General features: G+C 42.7%; 2 protein-coding genes across 3 annotated transcripts; one reads left to right on the top strand and one right to left on the bottom strand.

The window, feature by feature from the left end:
• The first annotated feature begins 872 nt into the window (after positions 1-872).
• Positions 873-9,022, top strand: LOC308145645 (7-methylguanosine phosphate-specific 5'-nucleotidase-like). Of its 2 annotated transcripts, XM_080517124.1 has the most exons (10): positions 873-1,043; positions 1,832-1,906; positions 2,099-2,197; positions 2,449-2,518; positions 2,603-2,649; positions 3,162-3,247; positions 3,978-4,067; positions 5,509-5,671; positions 7,485-7,685; positions 7,760-9,022. In XM_080517124.1, the coding sequence occupies exons 1-10, from the start codon at positions 1,041-1,043 to the stop codon at positions 7,877-7,879; spliced, it is 954 nt and encodes a 317-aa protein (XP_080373250.1). In that variant the 5' UTR covers positions 873-1,040; the 3' UTR covers positions 7,880-9,022. The 2 variants fall into 2 exon arrangements, with proteins under 2 accessions (XP_080373250.1, XP_080373249.1); XM_080517123.1 differs by having other exon boundaries at positions 1,832-2,197.
• On the bottom strand, positions 8,732-15,367 carry LOC308145643 (peptidyl-prolyl cis-trans isomerase FKBP10-like). Its single transcript, XM_080517119.1, has 10 exons — positions 15,020-15,367; positions 14,641-14,786; positions 13,845-14,034; positions 13,598-13,743; positions 12,368-12,557; positions 12,137-12,282; positions 10,667-10,856; positions 10,445-10,587; positions 9,301-9,464; positions 8,732-9,220 (listed from the first exon to the last, which is right to left on the bottom strand). The coding sequence occupies exons 1-10, from the start codon at positions 15,208-15,210 to the stop codon at positions 9,026-9,028; spliced, it is 1,701 nt and encodes a 566-aa protein (XP_080373245.1). The 5' UTR covers positions 15,211-15,367; the 3' UTR covers positions 8,732-9,025.
• Positions 15,368-15,415: the final 48 nt, after the last annotated feature.

Below are 15,415 nucleotides of genomic sequence, written 5' to 3'. Positions count from 1 at the left end.
TGTTCTCAGTATTCTAAAGGCCGGTCGAGGTCGTCTGTGGGTTTTTCTCCCTGGGTGGGATGATGGACTTTACAATATGTTTTAATGCTCTTCATGAAAACCCCCGTTTGAACCCTAAAACTGAGCAGAGCATCAATGTGAAATGTTTCAACTGTCTTTTTGGAAACTGTTTTGAGATTTTCTTCTTTTTTTTTTTTATTGTGCATTTAGTATATCAAGCTGTCCTTTCAACACATATTTTTCTTCTTCATTGATGAGCGGATATAAATGATCATTGTGGCTTTTAATGCTCATGTCCCAGCAGACTCCTTTTATCCATTTCTTCCAACCATCCAAGTATTACTTAAAAGTTGTATTTGTCAAGTTTAGAGGTTTATCTAAATTTGATGATCCAGCGCCATCTGCTGGAGATCACTTTACATTACACTTTAATTCATTTCAGACACGTCAAAACATCTATCTATCTATCTATCTATTTTTAATTTAATTTAATTTAATTTAATTTAATTTAATTTAATTTAATTTAATTTAATTCAATTCAATTCAATTCAATTCAATTCAATTCAATTCAATTCAATTCAATTTAATTTAATTTAATTTAATTTAATTTAATTCAATTTAATTTAATTCAATTTAATTCAATTTAATTCAATTTAATTCAATTTAATTCAATTTAATTTAATTTAATTTAATTTAATTCAATTCAATTCAATTCAATTCAATTCAATTCAATTCAATTCAATTCAATTCAATTCAATTCAATTCAATTCAATTTAGCGTATCTATGGTAGAAAGTATAGGAACCAAAATACGTCGGAACCATGTTAAGGTCAACAAAGTGGGGAAGGATTTGCAGGTGGCACACAGAGAGATGTAAACACCAGCGGAATCCTCAGTGATTTATTTACGAGTTTAAATGTCTTTGTCATTGACATGTTTGTAAATAAACGTAAGTCTTAATTAACGTAATGGGTCATTAACGGTAACCGGTGTGTCGTTAACGCGTCATTAACACGTGACGTCACTGCTCCGGTAAAAAAATGGTAAGTTATCGTCTCCATAAGCAGATCGTTAAAATAGCAAGTTCGCTTCTCGCTGTAAAACTGTTTTAATTACATTTGTTAAACCTGCACATTAAGATAAGAGATAAGAAATGTCGACGAGGTTATGACGAGTTTTATGACGGTAAACGTTGAAAATGTGTCAAAACTGCATGCATGAGAACAAAATTCAGTTTTTCTACAACTATACGCTATTTAACTTCTATATTCTAGAAGCAATCCTTTAAAATAATTTGGAATTCATAAAGTATTTCTATTCTATTCTATTCTGGTTTTTCTGAACGTGTCAAGGTTAATTTGAACCATAATGTTATCAATTGGTGACTCTAAATTGCCCCAAGGTGGAAACTTTATTAATCCCTGGGGGGAATTCTTGTGTTTCAGACACACTGTGTGTAAATTAAACCAAAATATCATGGGTCTATGCCATGTTTCACTGTAGTGTGTGAAGAATGTTTAAATTTCTGTTGTTTTCAGGCTCCACGGTTGATGTGTGGTTAACGAGCCGTGCGTTGACTAATAAAGTAAAAACATTGCAGGTGGTGATTTAAAGAAAAGTATAAGTACTCTTCACAAAAAATATTGTGTTTTGATATGGTTACATTGTCTGTATCGCAGCCTTTGACTTCAAAACATATGTTCAAAACAAACCATCACGTTTGTAAAATGCAGAATAAATAGACGGTAAACATAATGCGTGCATTGCACTTTGTACTTAAATGCAATGTACTGTTTTGTAATTCATCCAATCTGGATATATGTTCTTGCAGGTCTACCCCGTCCCCTGGATCTACGCTCCGGTTCGGACCGTCTTGGCCGTCTGGCACCAGCTGACCAAAACTGAGGTGAGGAAAACAAGGAGTTGGAGTTTGACTACAGAGTCCATCAGTCCTCTGGATGCAGGGAAGAAGATGAGTCGCCGTGGCAACAGGAAAAATCAAAAGCAGAAGATAAATTTGAAGGGGGGAAAAAGAAGAAATGTCATCAGAAAAGACGCACCAAAGCTGGTGGGACTGCGTTTCATCTGTTGTGTTCAGATCCCGGAGCTGAGCAGAGGCTCCGTCCTCATGAGGGACCGGCGCCGGGTGGAGGAGGTGATTGGCGCCATGCAGCGGGCGGGGGCGGGGCGTCTGCAGGTGAGACGGAGCAACTCGGGTCTGCAGACAGCTGAGGTCTGGTTGTAAACATCGGAATTCCACTTATTATTCTCATCACGTGTCTGAAATGTGCAAAGTGAGCGTCAGTCGTCGTCGTCCGGCGGGAATTCTTCACGTCCGACTGTGACGCTACGTCACTTAATCAAACTTGTGCTCGATTGAGAACGGAACTAGAAACGAGCCGTACGTTTTCACCACTTCACAGTTTTGGATCCTCGTGTTTCCCGCAGGTCATCTCAGACTTCGACATGACGTTGACTCGCTTCGCTCACAATGGACGGCGAGTTCCCACCACCCACAGTAAGACGGACGGATTATACTGTGTCGCTGGAATTTCTAACGTCGGATCCTAATGAATTATTTTGTGGTCTTTTCCATGTTGAGACATCCTGGATAACCGGCTGCTGATCAGTGACGACTGCGCTAAAAGAGTGAGTGTCGGTCAGCTGTTTCTCATCTCCCTTTTCACTACAGCCATTTTCGTTTTAACCCTCCTGGTCATTGTTTAACACTCTGAACTGGAACCCGATCCCTAATGGATCTGGTTCAAAGTGCCATGTTTGGAAAGTGTTTTTGTTTTTGCAGTGTAGAACAGAACGCTACCGGAAGTCGTTCTTCCCAACAGCTGTTAGGATATTTAGGATATAAACTGAGTACATCTCAGTTTCTACCTATCTACACTGTGTGTATATCAATTCTGTCATATTACTCTGTTTTTAGAGGATTTCTTTTCTTACTGGATTGTTTTATTTATTTTTATTCTTACTTATTCTATTATTTGTGCTCTTTTTTTGCTCTTGTTTAGATATTTACATATTTTAATTCTTTAATTTATCATTTCTGCACCTTTTTACCTTGAGCCGTTGTAAGTGTGTGTTCCCCCCCCCCCCCCCCCGGGGAGGAATAAAGCTCTACTCTACTCTTGTTGGGTTATTTTTTGCAGATGAGGGAGCTGCTGAACACCTACTACCCCGTCGAGATCGACGCCAGCCGGAGTCCAGAGGAGAAGCTGCCTCACATGGTGGAGTGGTGAGCAACAAACACTGCTGCTTCCACATTTTACTCTTTGAAAACCACGGCCAGTTCTGCTCCCTACGCTTCTATTACCTGGAGGATTTTGTCAAATGGGAAAAAAAATCCAAAGAAAACATTGATTTTTAAACAAAATTCATATGAGTTATGAACAACACTGAGACTGCAGATGTGTTTGACCCTGGTGGAATATTTCACTGTAGCTTGCTTCACAAGCCCAATATAATAATAATAATAATAAGAAGAAGAAGAAGAAGAAGAAGAAGAAGAAGAAGGCAAACAAAAGTCAGCTTCTTCCTTCTCCTTTTTTTTTTTTTGAACATGCTGAGACTTTTAATTTTCTTATTTTCTGCTCAAATATGTTTTGTTACTAATAATCAAGTTCATGTTCAAATAATACATTTCATTCATTCATTCAAAAAGAAGAAGAAGAAGAATATAGTGATATTAGTAAATTATATTTTATTAAATGATAATTCCCCGCTTTTTTAAACACTTCAAGGTTCATGTATAATTGAATTGAATTAGAATTTTTTTTTTTTATAATGTACTCGGCCTTCACGGCAAATAAAGCAAAAATAAACTTGTTTTTATTATGAAATTCATCTGTATGAGGCCTCATGCTGAGTGAATTGTCCCTCGTACGGGGGAAATGATTTCATGTGGTCCAGAATAGTTTGGGTTATTGGTTATAAATAAATAAGTAAATAAACAATTCTCTCAACAGGTGGACAAAAGTTCACGAGCTGCTGATTCAGCAGAAGATCAGAAAAGACCTGCTGGCCCAGGCGGTGAAGGAATCGACCGTCATGCTCAGGTAACGTTCCGACAGCTCCTCACATGTTTGGTGAAGATTTACATTATATATTATATATTATATTTGATTTATATTGCTGCTAGTGATACGGTAAAAAACAACAACACTATAATCAGAGTGTTTGATTGGATTTCTTGCAGTGAAAACAATTTAAACATGCAGATCAGCAAATATAGATAATTCTGTGATTTTCCAGGACGGATTTCTAAAACCTCATTAGTAGCATTGTTAATGTTCAATTATTTAAATATTTACTTTGATTGTTCACAAAAGGCTTGTGAATGATTATTTCTGTACTTTACAATCAGGGAGGTTTTGTTTAAACCAGGGAGTCAAACACGTTTTAGTTCAGGAGCCACAAACAGATCAAATGCTGCCAAAATAACCTTTAAATATAAACTTTTCTTTGCTGTAGTGCAAAGTAAACATGATGGAAATGTTGTTATTTTCATCAAACCAAACAATTACTCATGAAAATGGCTGCGATCGCAACAAAAAGCTAATTTTAATGAAAACTCCTGGAGCGAAATACAGTGAAATGTCCATAAAACGTCCTACAGCTGGGTTTTTAACCCCCGCCGTGGCCGATAGGCCCCGAAGGGGGATCTTGAAACAGTCTCCGTACGTCCGTACGTTCGTACGCTCGAACGTTTCTACCTATATCTCGGCAACCCCTGGGCCCACAGTGACCAAACTTCACATGTGGATACATCTCAGAGGGGGAAGGGATACTATGGTGACCTTGACCTAATTTGCATATTAAGTAGGTCACAGGGTCACGAAGTGCTTAAAAACACATTTTGGGCTCTGGAGGCCTAGGTTTTTGAGCTAGGGCTCTGAAATTTTATACACACATGATACACACTCCAGGGATAACCTCCAGTACGCCAAGTGACCTGACCATGACCTTGACCTTGAAGATTGGTAGGGTCTGAAGTTTGGTCGCCATGGTTACACAGTACATATATTATCATATGAATGTTTCTCCTTCTTTCTCAGCAACCCCTGGGCCCACAGTCACCAAACTTCACACATGGAGACTCCCTGTGGGGGGAAGGGGCACCATGGTGACCTTGACCTAATTAGCATATTAAGTAGTTCACAGGGTCACTAAGTGCATAAAAACACCTTTTGGGCTCTGGAGACGTATTTTGACATAGCTTATGAAGAAGACCTTTCAGATTCTACATAATGATCTACTAGGACCCATGGAACACCCTCTAGTGTACCAAGTGTGCTGCCTTAGAGCTGGCTTTGTGAGAAAATATAAAGCCCTCCGGCGGGGGATTAGCCCAGCAACGGCCTTCTTGTTTTTTTGTTTTTTTGTTGTTGTTTTTTACAAAACTCACACTGACAACATGGCTCCGATGCCAGTTTTCTCATTATCGCCAATACGGGATTCAGCGGTCGTGATCTGAAGTTGTGCTTCTGGTTCCTGAAGGGACGGGTACAAGGAGTTCTTTGACCGCCTGGCGGGACAGCACGTCCCCCTGCTGATCTTCTCCGCCGGCGTGGGCGACGTCCTGGAGGAGGTCGTCCAGCAGAACCACGTCTTCCACCCCAACGTCCACGTCATCTCCAACTACATGGACTTCGACCAGGCGGTGAGTCCATCATCGTCCTCCTCCGCTGCAGTTTAATACCCCAGATAAATACTTTAAATGTCTTGTTTCTGGAGTAATGAACCCCAATGGAACCAGAGAGAAGATGAAAAGAGACGTTGCGTCACAGGAGACCGGATTAGACGAGTCCGGTCTGTTTAAACGTCAATAAAATAGTTTTGTCTTTGTAAAAGCAGAACAAAACAAACGTTTTATATAACACATTTACGTGGAGCTGCAAAGCAGTTCACAACCCGAAGTCGTAAAACGTTTTACTATTACTAAAACTGCAAATTATTCAGCATTACATGCAACAGTATGTGCAATAACCGCTGCATCTACGTCACTTTATCTACGTCACTTTATCTACGTCACTAATTGACCACTTGTTAGGACTGAACCTGCCAACACTGGTATTATTTTTTACTATAGTATGTTTATTGTACTTTATTCTACACTTTGCCCCCCATCATAGTTTAATTTCCTTGTATTTCATCTTTCTGTATACTTTTCTCCCCTTAGAACTTATTATACTTTATTATAGTTTGTGGTTTTTTTATCTATTTTTTATTTTTTAGTCCTATTTTATTTACTTGTTATTACTTTTTACTGTAAATATTTTGGCCCTTAGAGTTCTTGATAGTCATTGTATATAACATTCCTCTATTCTTATCTGTTTGCACATTTCTTGTCTTTCCTCCTCACGAGTCCTTAAGAGCAGAAAGTAACAAGTACATTTCTCCATTGTGAGATCAATAAAGGCTAATCTTATCTTATTGTTTATTAAATCAGTCATTTTATGATTGTAGTTCAGAGCCTAGTTGTTTAAGCTTTCTATTACCTATCGATTTAGTTATTAACAGGATAACCCCTTGAGACGTAACGTCTTACTCACGTCTATTGTCTGTATTGTTATTGGATCCATTTTCAGTCGACATCCCTGATTATTTAATTTATAACCTTTTCTTCTATATTCTTCCACGTCGGTGTAATCTGATTTAAAATAGACTGAGGGCGCCCTCTGCTGGCCAGGATCGGAATAAAATAAGATAAGATAAGATAAGATAAGCCTTTATTAATCTCACAAAGGAGAAATGTACTTGTTACCTTCTGCTCTTAAGGACTCATGAGGAGGAAAGACAAGAAATGTGCAAACATAAGAATATATACAATGACTATCAAGGGCCAAACGTATTTACAGTAAAAAGTATAATAATAATAAATTAGGCTAAATGACCTTGTCTTATAAATATTGTCAATGTGAGCACAATTTCTTATTATTTTTTATTATTATTATTATTGTTAATTGTTTGCTTTTTCTGTGCTTTTTCTATTTTATTTTTTTATTTTTTTATTGTGTTGGTGTTGCTGTTTTGTTCTTTCTTTGTGTTTACTGTCCAGACGAAAAACGGAAAAATTCAAATAAAGAGTTAAAAAAAAAAAGTAATAATAAATAAAATAAAATAAAATAAAATAGGACTAAAATAAAAATAAGATAAAAATCACAGACTAAAATAAAGTATAATGAGTTCTAAGGGGAGCAAAGTATACAGTAAGATGAAATACAAGGAAATTAAACTATGATGGGGACAAAGTGTAGAATAAAGTACAATAAACATACTATAGTAAAGAATTATACCAGTGTTGGCAGTACATAAATATATCTGGGCAATAGGTACATTCTAGTATTTATTTCTGTATGTTCTTGGATTAAAGGATCATAATTATCTCTTGGTTCCTAATGTTCTCCTGGGTCGCTCAGCAACGTGGGCGTTAGTTTGGGAGCTTGTTGACGTGTGGTTGTGCGGCGGTGCAGGGCGCCCTGCGGGCCTTCAGGGGTCAGCTGATCCACACCTTCAACAAGAGGGAGGGCGCTCTGCGCCACGCCGCCGGCCTGCCGGAGCTGCAGCGCCGCCCCAACGTGCTGCTGCTGGGCGACTCGCTGGGCGACCTGACCATGGCCGACGGCGTCGCCGAGCCCGAGAACGTCCTGACCGTCGGGTTCCTCAACGACCAGGTCAGACTCCGACCGCCGACGCCGCCGAGCGGAGGCTCCTCGCAGGACGACTCACCGACTGCTTGGTCTCCCAGGTGGAGCAGAGAAAAGAGTCCTACTTGGACTCTTTCGACGTCGTCCTGGTGAAGGACGAGACCATGGACGTCCCCAACGCCGTCCTCCGGCACGTCGTCTCGGCAAGAGAGGGAAAGTGAGACGTGAAGCTCCGGGCCGGACTCGTTCGGCTCCGAGAGAAGGATGTCACACAGGCGCTCAGACTCCGCCCACTCAAAGCTTTATAAAGGACTTTCATCTTCAGTGTTTTATGACTGCCGACCTCATGGAACCTTGTTAAATACTGTACCTTCGTTTCCTAACTGTTTTCATCTCTTTTCAACAAGTTTAGCAGTGAAACAGCCGTTAATCCTCGACCGCCGACACACCCTGCAGTTTGTTGACGTTGTTTGGACCCTGTTTACTGGATTCTACCTCGGTGTGTGTACGCTACCAGAACTCCGTGTATACAAATGTTTGGTCTGCTCGCGGGGTAAATCACCAGCAACCGGTCTGTGTCACTCACTGAAGTGTTTCTCCGTACAGTCGAGGTCCAACGTGGATCTCGACACTTCTACTTTAACTGGATCTTCAAAGAGGAAACTTTTCCACTGAGACACTTTGTGTGCAGGAATATAGAGGATATACACACTTCTGATCTTAACAGAGCTCAGAACACACATTTATATCACCTTCAGCTAAATTTATACCGTTTGTACATTGTTTAAAAATGTCTTTCAGAACTAGTTTATTTCGATATATATAGATAAGCTAATAGCATTCTGCTAAACGTTCCTGCAATATTAAATTTTTAATGTAGGTCAAGTTGTAAAATACATAACAGTCTGCTCTTTGAACATTATCAACTGCAATAATTATTAGATTATTTCGTCTTGTTTATCTGTGACTTTGTGTTTCCAGATGTAACTTTGACTGCAGGGATTTTCCATGTAAACTTCTTTAACCTGCACAAACTCCAGCGAACAAACACAACGTTTGGTTTCTTACAAATATTTTAATTCAACGCGGGGGACATGGAAGGTGCTCTCGGTGGTCGTCTGCAACACAACTATCAAAACACGAACAATCACGCAACACAAAACTCCACAAAAGATCCTTTTGCACTATTTTCTTGTCGGTTGAAAAAAAAAAAAAAAAGCCCGACGTGGAACACATTGAACACATTAAACCCCTCGGCGCCGCAACGCCGAAGTCTCACTCTGCTTGTTATTTATTTATTTTTTTTTAAAAGGCGTTGGGGAGGTTTTTATCCCTGAGAGAGAAAGAAAAACGCGTCACAGTCCTCATCACAGCTCGTCGTGCTTCTCCTCGTCCCGCTCTTTGTCCTCGTCCGCTTTCAGCTTCAGCTCGTCGGCCGTGATCACGCCGTCCTTATTCCGGTCCTGGTTGTGGAACATGTCGCCGATCACCTGCTCCATCGTCGTGCCGGGTTTTACGCGACCTTTGCCCTCGGCCACCTGCACCTTGATGAACTCGCCAAACTGAAAAAAAAAAACGTCAAACGGGGAGGTGAGGCGACGTCTCCGGGCCGTACATCGGAGGTACGTAAACGGCAACGTACCTCTTCCATCGGCACGGCGTCGTTCTTGTCGACGTCCATGGCTTGGAACAGGTCGTCGGGACTGTCGCCGAGCCACACGAACATGTAGCCGGGCGGCACGCCCTTCTCAAAGCTCACCAGCTCGATGTCAAACACCAGCACGGCGCTGCCCGGCACGCCGGTGGCTGAGGGACACGAGCACAAAACACTTTGGAACGCTGCATCAACAAGCTGCGAGGGGAAACACACGCATTGGTTAAGGGGGCGTTCCGCACGGCCGACATCCCTGCCCCCCCCCCCCCCAAAAAATAAGAGTTCCGTCCACACGTCGCTGTGAACTCGGCTTTAAGGCCAGGCGTCGGGGGGGCCTGCAGTACTCATGCCAGGCCTGTAGGGGGAGCTGTGACTTAAAACACACAAGGTAGATTGTTGATCATTAAACCTCCATATCAGGGACGTCAAACTGATTTCAGTTTAGGCCACATCGACCTGATCTGACCTCTGACCTCTGGAGGCCCAACAAGTCAAACATCACATTAAACTGCAGATATGGACAAATGTCAAAGTCTTTCATCCCTTTGATCCTTTTATAACTGCAAGAATTTGCCAGTCTATTCTGAAATATACATATTAAAGGAAATCGGATGATATATTTACAAAAAAAAACAAAAAACCTCAGTCACCTGAACCTGGATATCGTATTTTTATTCAGGATTAAAGTAAAGTATCACTTCACATAAGTTGGACTCATTGTTTTATTGTGAAAGGTGTCGTGTCATGTGACCTCCACAGACGCATTAATTAATTCTGAATGTCATTTTTTGACTATCTAGTGTTTTTATATCAGCCTCTGTCAGTTTTCATATTTATACTTTAAAAAAAAAAAATTTAAATCCCATGGCGGCCGGATTAGATCCTCTGGCGGGCCGCTTCTGGCCCCCGGGCCTCATGTTGGACACCCCTGCTCTATATCATTTTTTTTCACCCAACAGATGATCCGTCTTTGCCGGGCTTTTAAAATTTCCCGTGTTCTCAAGCCGCCTCATGTGGGCGACGGGCCAAGTGAACCGGTGTCCCGGTGTGGACGGGCCGTCAAAAGTTTTCTCGGAGACGGAGCAACAAACAGATTTGAAGACGCCTCACGACCCGGCGGCACAGGCCTCACCTCCTTTCTCCCCGTGGCCGAGGTGAGGCGGCACGGTGATGACCCGCCTCTCCCCGGCGCACATCCCCCGCAGGCCCTCGTCCAGCCCGTCGATCACCTTGTCCCACCCCAGCACCGCGTCCTGGACGTTGTCGTAGTCGTGCCTGAGGAGGAACGGCGAGCGTCGTCTCGTTTAGCGTCCCCGACACAACGCGGGCGGCGGCGGCAGCGGCGGAGACTCACGAGGAGAAGAGCAGCGTGCCGTCCACCAGGCTGCAGTTGTAGTGGTAGCGCACCAGGTCGTTGGCCGCCGTGGTGTCGTTGCAGCCGTCGGGCCTGAAGGCCACCTGGACGTCCACCTTGTCCTTGGGGTTGTGGAAGTCGATGACGTGGACGTCGAAGACGAGCACCGCCGAGGGCGGGATCACGTTACCTGGGGGCGGGAACGTTCCAGCGTCACCGCAGCCGGCGTTTAGCTACGATCCACCGGTTGGGTGGAAGAGGAGGAACCGCGGCGTTCTCTGGATCCAACGGGGCTTTTTTTCTAAATCTCCACTGCGGCCGGAGCGTTCGGGAATCACGGTTTGTGGCGTTTAATGTGTAATCATCATCACCTGGACTAAATTACATTGATACTTATATTATATATTTCATATGGCATATTATATGTACATATACATATATTTATACATGTGCAAGTACACTATTACCATTGGTATTATTACTATAAGTATACTATTACAATTGGTATTATTATTATTATAAGTATACTATAACTATTGGTATTATTATTATTATTATTATAAGTATACTATAACTATTGGTATTATTATTATTATTATTATAAGTATACTATAACTATTGGTATTATTATTATTATTATTATAAGTATACTATAACTATTGGTATTATTATTATTATAAGTATACTATAACTATTGGTATTATTATTATTATTATTATAAGTATACTATTACAATTGGTACTATTATTATAAGTATACTATAACTATTGGTATTATTATTATTATTATAAGTATACTATTACCATTGGTATTATTATCATTATTACTGATATATATATACCGGTATATATATATATTGTTGTTATTTTATTGCTACCACTATTAGTAGTACTATACACGAGTATTATACACCATTGCACATTGTTATTATGTGTATTATTATTATTATTACATAATACCTACTTCTAATGGCTCTGCCACTGCACCTTATTTATTTATCTTGCTTTTATCTCCTGATTATTTCTAAGTGCCCATGTTCCGTTCTGTGTTTTACTTTATGTCTTATACCCAGATATTTTTATTTTTTACTTTTATTACTATTCTATTGTATTTTATAATATTCGTATGTACCAGATTGCTGCAACAAAATTTCAATTTGTTTCGAAATGCAAAACGAACGGACTCAAAAACTTTCTTCCCCGTCGCCGTCAGACTTCTGAACACGTTTACATTTAATCTGTACAATTGCACATCTCACTTTCTAATATTTTGCACTGCTGTTATTTTATATTTTATTCTATTTTCTTGTGTATATACTTATTTATTTATGCATGTCGGCTCCAGGCTAGACGGCAAAGTAAGAATTTCATTACACGGTGAAACCTGGCTTTTACCGTTGAAACGACAAAATAAAACACCTTGAACCTTGAACCTTGAAGGAAAGGCTTCCCCGCCGCAGTGACCCAGTACCTGCTCCCTGCTCGCCGTACGCCAGGTGAGGCGGGATGGTGACCCTCCGCCGCTCCCCGATGCAAACCCCCAGCAGCCCCTGGTCCATCCCTCCGATCACGTAGCCCATCCCGATGTAGGTGTTGTAGGTGGTGTTCCTCTGGTAGCTGCGGGCGGAGGAGAAGCTAACGCTCAGTCAACGCTCCCCGTTCCCGGGGGGACGACGTCCCGGACCCGGCCGCCGCGACTCACCTGGTGTCGAAGGTGACGCCGTTCAGGAAGGTGCCGTTGTAGTGGTAGCGGACGTAGTCGCCCACCACCGAGTGCCGCGAGCACGACTCCGGCACCACCTGGTTCTCCACGGTGATGTTGTCGCTGGGGTTGTGGACGTCCACCAGCATCACGTCGTACACCAGAGTCGCCTGCGACGGGATGTCTGTTCCTGGAGGAGGGAGGAGGAGGAGGAGGAGGAGGAGGAGGCCACACAGACGTTTCCATCACGTAAGTTGGGTCACGGAATTCCCCGACTCTCGTCTTCCAGGTTGACTGGACTTTCTGTCTTTACATGAAGATATAAGTTGACTTGAGTTTTACTATGTAATACTGTGTCGAGATTTCATAAGTACTTTATCATATTGTTAGAATTTATTTTTAAAACTCGTCTTAAAACCCATTTTTACTCTTTGGCTTTTACCTCAGCGTGAGACTCTGCCCTGGTTTTAGTGCCTTCGTTTTTGTTTTTTTATTGTTTTAACTTTTTATGTTTTGTTTATTGTTTTACCATCTGATTGTTTTTATTGCTTTTATTGTTTTAATGTTTTTATTTTGCCTCTTATATTTTGATTTCAATGTACAGCACTTTGTCTCAGCTACGGCTGCTTAAAGCGCTTTATCAATAAAGTTGAGTTGAGTTTATACATTATATATATATATATATTATATTATATACAATATTATATTCTGCAAAATGAATGGACTCAAAAACGCTTTCTTCCCCGTCGCCATCAGACTTCTGACATGTTTACATTTTGCACATCTCACTTTCTTACTAATATTTTTGCACTGCTCTGTTATTTTATTTTATATTTTATTTTATTTTATTCTATTTTTTTGTGTATATACTTACTTATTTATGTATGTCGGCTCCGGGGTAGACGGCAAAGTAAGAATGTCATTCACTGTGAAACCTGCTTTTACTGGTGAAATGACAATAAAACACCTTGAACCTTGAATTTATACAATATTATATTCTGAATGTGTTTTGATTTTTTTTGGCGAATCTCGTTTTACACATTCCGTTGGCTGTTGGTTCGGGTCACTCCATAAAAACAGACTAAACGTTTTATAAAACTGAACAAAATCCTCTCAATGAAGCAAATCAATCACCTCCACCCTGTTTTCAGTTGCAGGTTGCAAACAGACTTTCGTGACTCCGACCTCGGCGCAAAGTGTTGCGAAACTCGAGACTCCCCCCCGTCTTACCGGATCCCTTCTCGCCGTAGCCTTTGAAGGGCGGGATGACGATGTTCCTGATCTCCCCGACGCACATGCCCAGCAGACCCTCGTCCATGCCCTTGATCAGCCAGCCCTCGCCCACCAGCGAGTCGTGGGTCTGTTTCTTGGCGTAGCTGCAGAGGGTGGGGGGCGCAAAGGGGAGTGAGACACACAACTAACCTGCACGACAGTACAGACGGGGAGACGCCGTCAAGAGAGGCACAAAATTGTCAACCTGGAGTCGAAGACGGTGCCGTCGAGCAGCGTGCCGTTGAAATGGTAGCGCACGAAGTCGGTGCGCATCACGGAGCGTTTGCAGTCGGCGGGGGTGGTGATGGTCTTAGTCACCACCAGGTCGGCCTTGTTCCACAGGTCCAGCAGCTGCAGCTCAAACACCAGCGTGGCGTCCGGAGGAACCACGTCGCCTGGAGGCGGAGCATCCAGATATTGGGGGGGGGGGGGGGGGGGGGGCATTTCAATTACATTTGTGTAAATTTCATTTGATTTATTGGTGCTTGCAGCCATTTGGTTTAAGAAAAAACAAAAAAAATCCCGATAGAACGTCAATTTCCATCGTCACTATTTGTCTCCCTCTGCAGGTCGGACCGTGTAACCGCACGACCTTTGACCTTTCCCTTCTTCTCACTTCACCAGCAGAAAGCTAAAACCACTCAGTGTTGGTTTTTCCCGTCATTGTGCGAGTTTTTACTTGTGACTGTATAAACAAAGCTGCACTGCACTAAACAAACCCCTAAAAGCAGTTTTAAACTGTTTAACCCGGCTTCACGTCATCAGTTCACGATTCTCGGTTTTCCCATTTTTTTTGCACAAATACAAGCATAAAAAAAACATTTTTAAATGACATAAATGGATCCGTCTTGATGCACAGATGCTGAATTTAAGTTTTGGGCCAGAAAAAAAAAAAAAACTTGAAATCCAAACTACTCCCAGTCTGGATGAGCGCAAGAAGCTGCACGAGACGGCAGGTGAGGTTGAGGTTGAGGTGAGGTGAGGGGAGGTTGAGGTCTCACCTGCCCCGGCGCTGCCGTAGGCCAGGTGAGGCGGCACGGTGACCCTCCTGCGCTCGTTCACGCACATCCCCTGCAGCCCCTTCTCCAGGCCGGCCAGCAGCTTCCCGTCGCCCAGCAGGCCCACCTTGGCCGCTCCTCTCTGGTGGCTGCGGGGCGAAGCGCAGACAAAAGAAAACGCCACAAGTGGGTGAACTTCTCCCGGGGACGTGGACGTGTTTTTAAAAACACGGAAAAATCCCGACGTCCCCCTGCGGGACGCAGCGCACCGAGTCGTGCGCTGCGTCCCGCAGGGGGCCGCATCGTGCGTCAATGTAATAAAAAAAAAAAAAAATTGAAAGTAAAAAAAAAACGCATAGAAACTTTCATTTTGGGCACAAACCTCGAGTCAAACGTTTTCCCATCCGTGAACGTGGCGTTGTAGTGGTACCGGACGTGGTCGCCGTCCTTCGCCTCCCGGCCGCAGACTTCGGGGATGAAGTTTCGGTCCACGGCCACGTCCCCGAGCACCGGGCTGGGGTTGCAGTCCGCGGGGCGCCACGCAGCCAGGAGCAGCAGGACGGAGGCGAACATCTTCACGGGCACGCAGATTGACTTTGCTGTGGTGGAGGAGGAGGAGGAGGTGGAGGTGGTGGAGGAGGAGGTGAAGTTTGAAAAGCAAAGGAGACGCAGGATGGATCCGTGAGGCCGAGCGGCTGATGTGGAGCAGCTGCGCTGTAAACGTGGACAATCTGCAGCTCCTGACTGAGCGTGTGTGTGTGAGAGAGAGTGTGTGTGT

The sequence above is a fragment of the Blennius ocellaris genome, assembly GCF_963422515.1.
Source record: "Blennius ocellaris genome assembly, chromosome: 21".
Lineage (NCBI taxonomy): Eukaryota > Metazoa > Chordata > Actinopteri > Blenniiformes > Blenniidae > Blennius > Blennius ocellaris.
The sequence above is the reverse complement of the archived record's forward strand: the minus strand, read 5'-3'. Positions and strand labels throughout refer to the sequence as shown.